General features: G+C 27.1%; 1 protein-coding gene across 1 annotated transcript; it reads right to left on the bottom strand.

Moving 5' to 3' along the window:
• Window positions 1-456: 456 nt before the first annotated feature.
• Window positions 457-1,011, bottom strand: Chro.30480 (hypothetical protein). The annotated part of the gene is made up of 1 exon (XM_660095.1): window positions 457-1,011. One exon carries the CDS (start codon window positions 1,009-1,011, stop codon window positions 457-459), a length of 555 nt encoding a protein of 184 aa, XP_665187.1.
• Between the last annotated feature and the right edge of the window lie 194 nt (window positions 1,012-1,205).

Here is a 1,205-nt window from a genome sequence, read left to right as displayed (position 1 = left end):
GACTTTTGTATCATTCTGAGAAACTAAAAAGACTTCAAGTTCATTTTTCAACTTAATATATCTAAACTGTTTATCTGATGTTGCTGGCTTAGTAAATTTCTCATCATTTATGATCTGAATAAAGTTGGGATTCTCATATTTATCTTCTAAGCTAACATTTGCACTTTTTAATAATGAAATACATACTCCGACTATCAATGGTGAGTTAAATTCAAAATATGAAAATAGAGTTAACAAAGTCAAAGAATAGATTATATAGTCTTTCAACATTTTGCTTAAGTTTCAAAAAAAATAATTAAATATGTCAGAAAAATGCGCTAAATTCTGAAAAATATCAACAAAATCAGTTTTAAATTTAAATTATGAAAAGGATTTTGACTATTAAGCGGTAAAAAATACTTGTCAAAAAATAAAGTTAAATTGATGACTATAACTTGAAGAACAGAATAGTCAACTTTAGATCGCATTAAAAACATTCCATTGGTTATAAGTTCTAATGTTTTCATGACTAAAAAGCCAGCAGGGTGGAGATATTTTTGTAAAGTCTTGGGGAACGTAGTTAGATAAGCTATTTACAATATCACTTTCTTCAGAATTAGGAGATTGAATTGCAAGCATGAATAAATTAGAATTGTTGTAAATCTGTTTAAACCAATCAAGGAAATTTTGATATGTAAGCTTTTCTGCATAATCAATGTAATTTTTCTTCCAGTCAAAATCATAAGTCTTAGTTGATATTTTACCTGAAAAATGTGAAAATAGGTCTTTAATATTTATAGTTTTTTCCTTCATAGTTTGAATAAATGATTCTCTAGCTTCATTAAATAGTGTTTCAGTAATTTTGTTAGAATCTGGAGAAAACCAATCGTTCCAAAATTCAAGTACACCTTCGGTTAATGTTTCTACATTGTGGCTATAGGAAGCAATATTAAAATTAATTCCAGAGACATGATCAACAATATCTTCATAGTTTGCTTCTACTACATATCCGAGCTGCCTTTCTATTTGCATTTCAACAAAAAAATCTTCTGAAATAATTGGAATCAAAATATTTGTGAGAATATAATTCTTTAAGTGATTGTATCCTATTGCAACTATCAATAAAACTGTATTATCAATCTTAGTTCTTTGGTTAGAGGTATAATAAGAGAAAATTTTGGAACCTTTTTTCAAAGATAGTGGATCCAATTTTTGGAAATCCTTAA

The sequence above is a fragment of the Cryptosporidium hominis genome (genome assembly GCF_000006425.1).
Source record: "Cryptosporidium hominis TU502 chromosome 3 CHRO013189, whole genome shotgun sequence".
Taxonomy (NCBI): Eukaryota; Apicomplexa; class Conoidasida; order Eucoccidiorida; family Cryptosporidiidae; genus Cryptosporidium; species Cryptosporidium hominis.
This window is presented reverse-complemented; position numbering and strand designations above follow the sequence as displayed.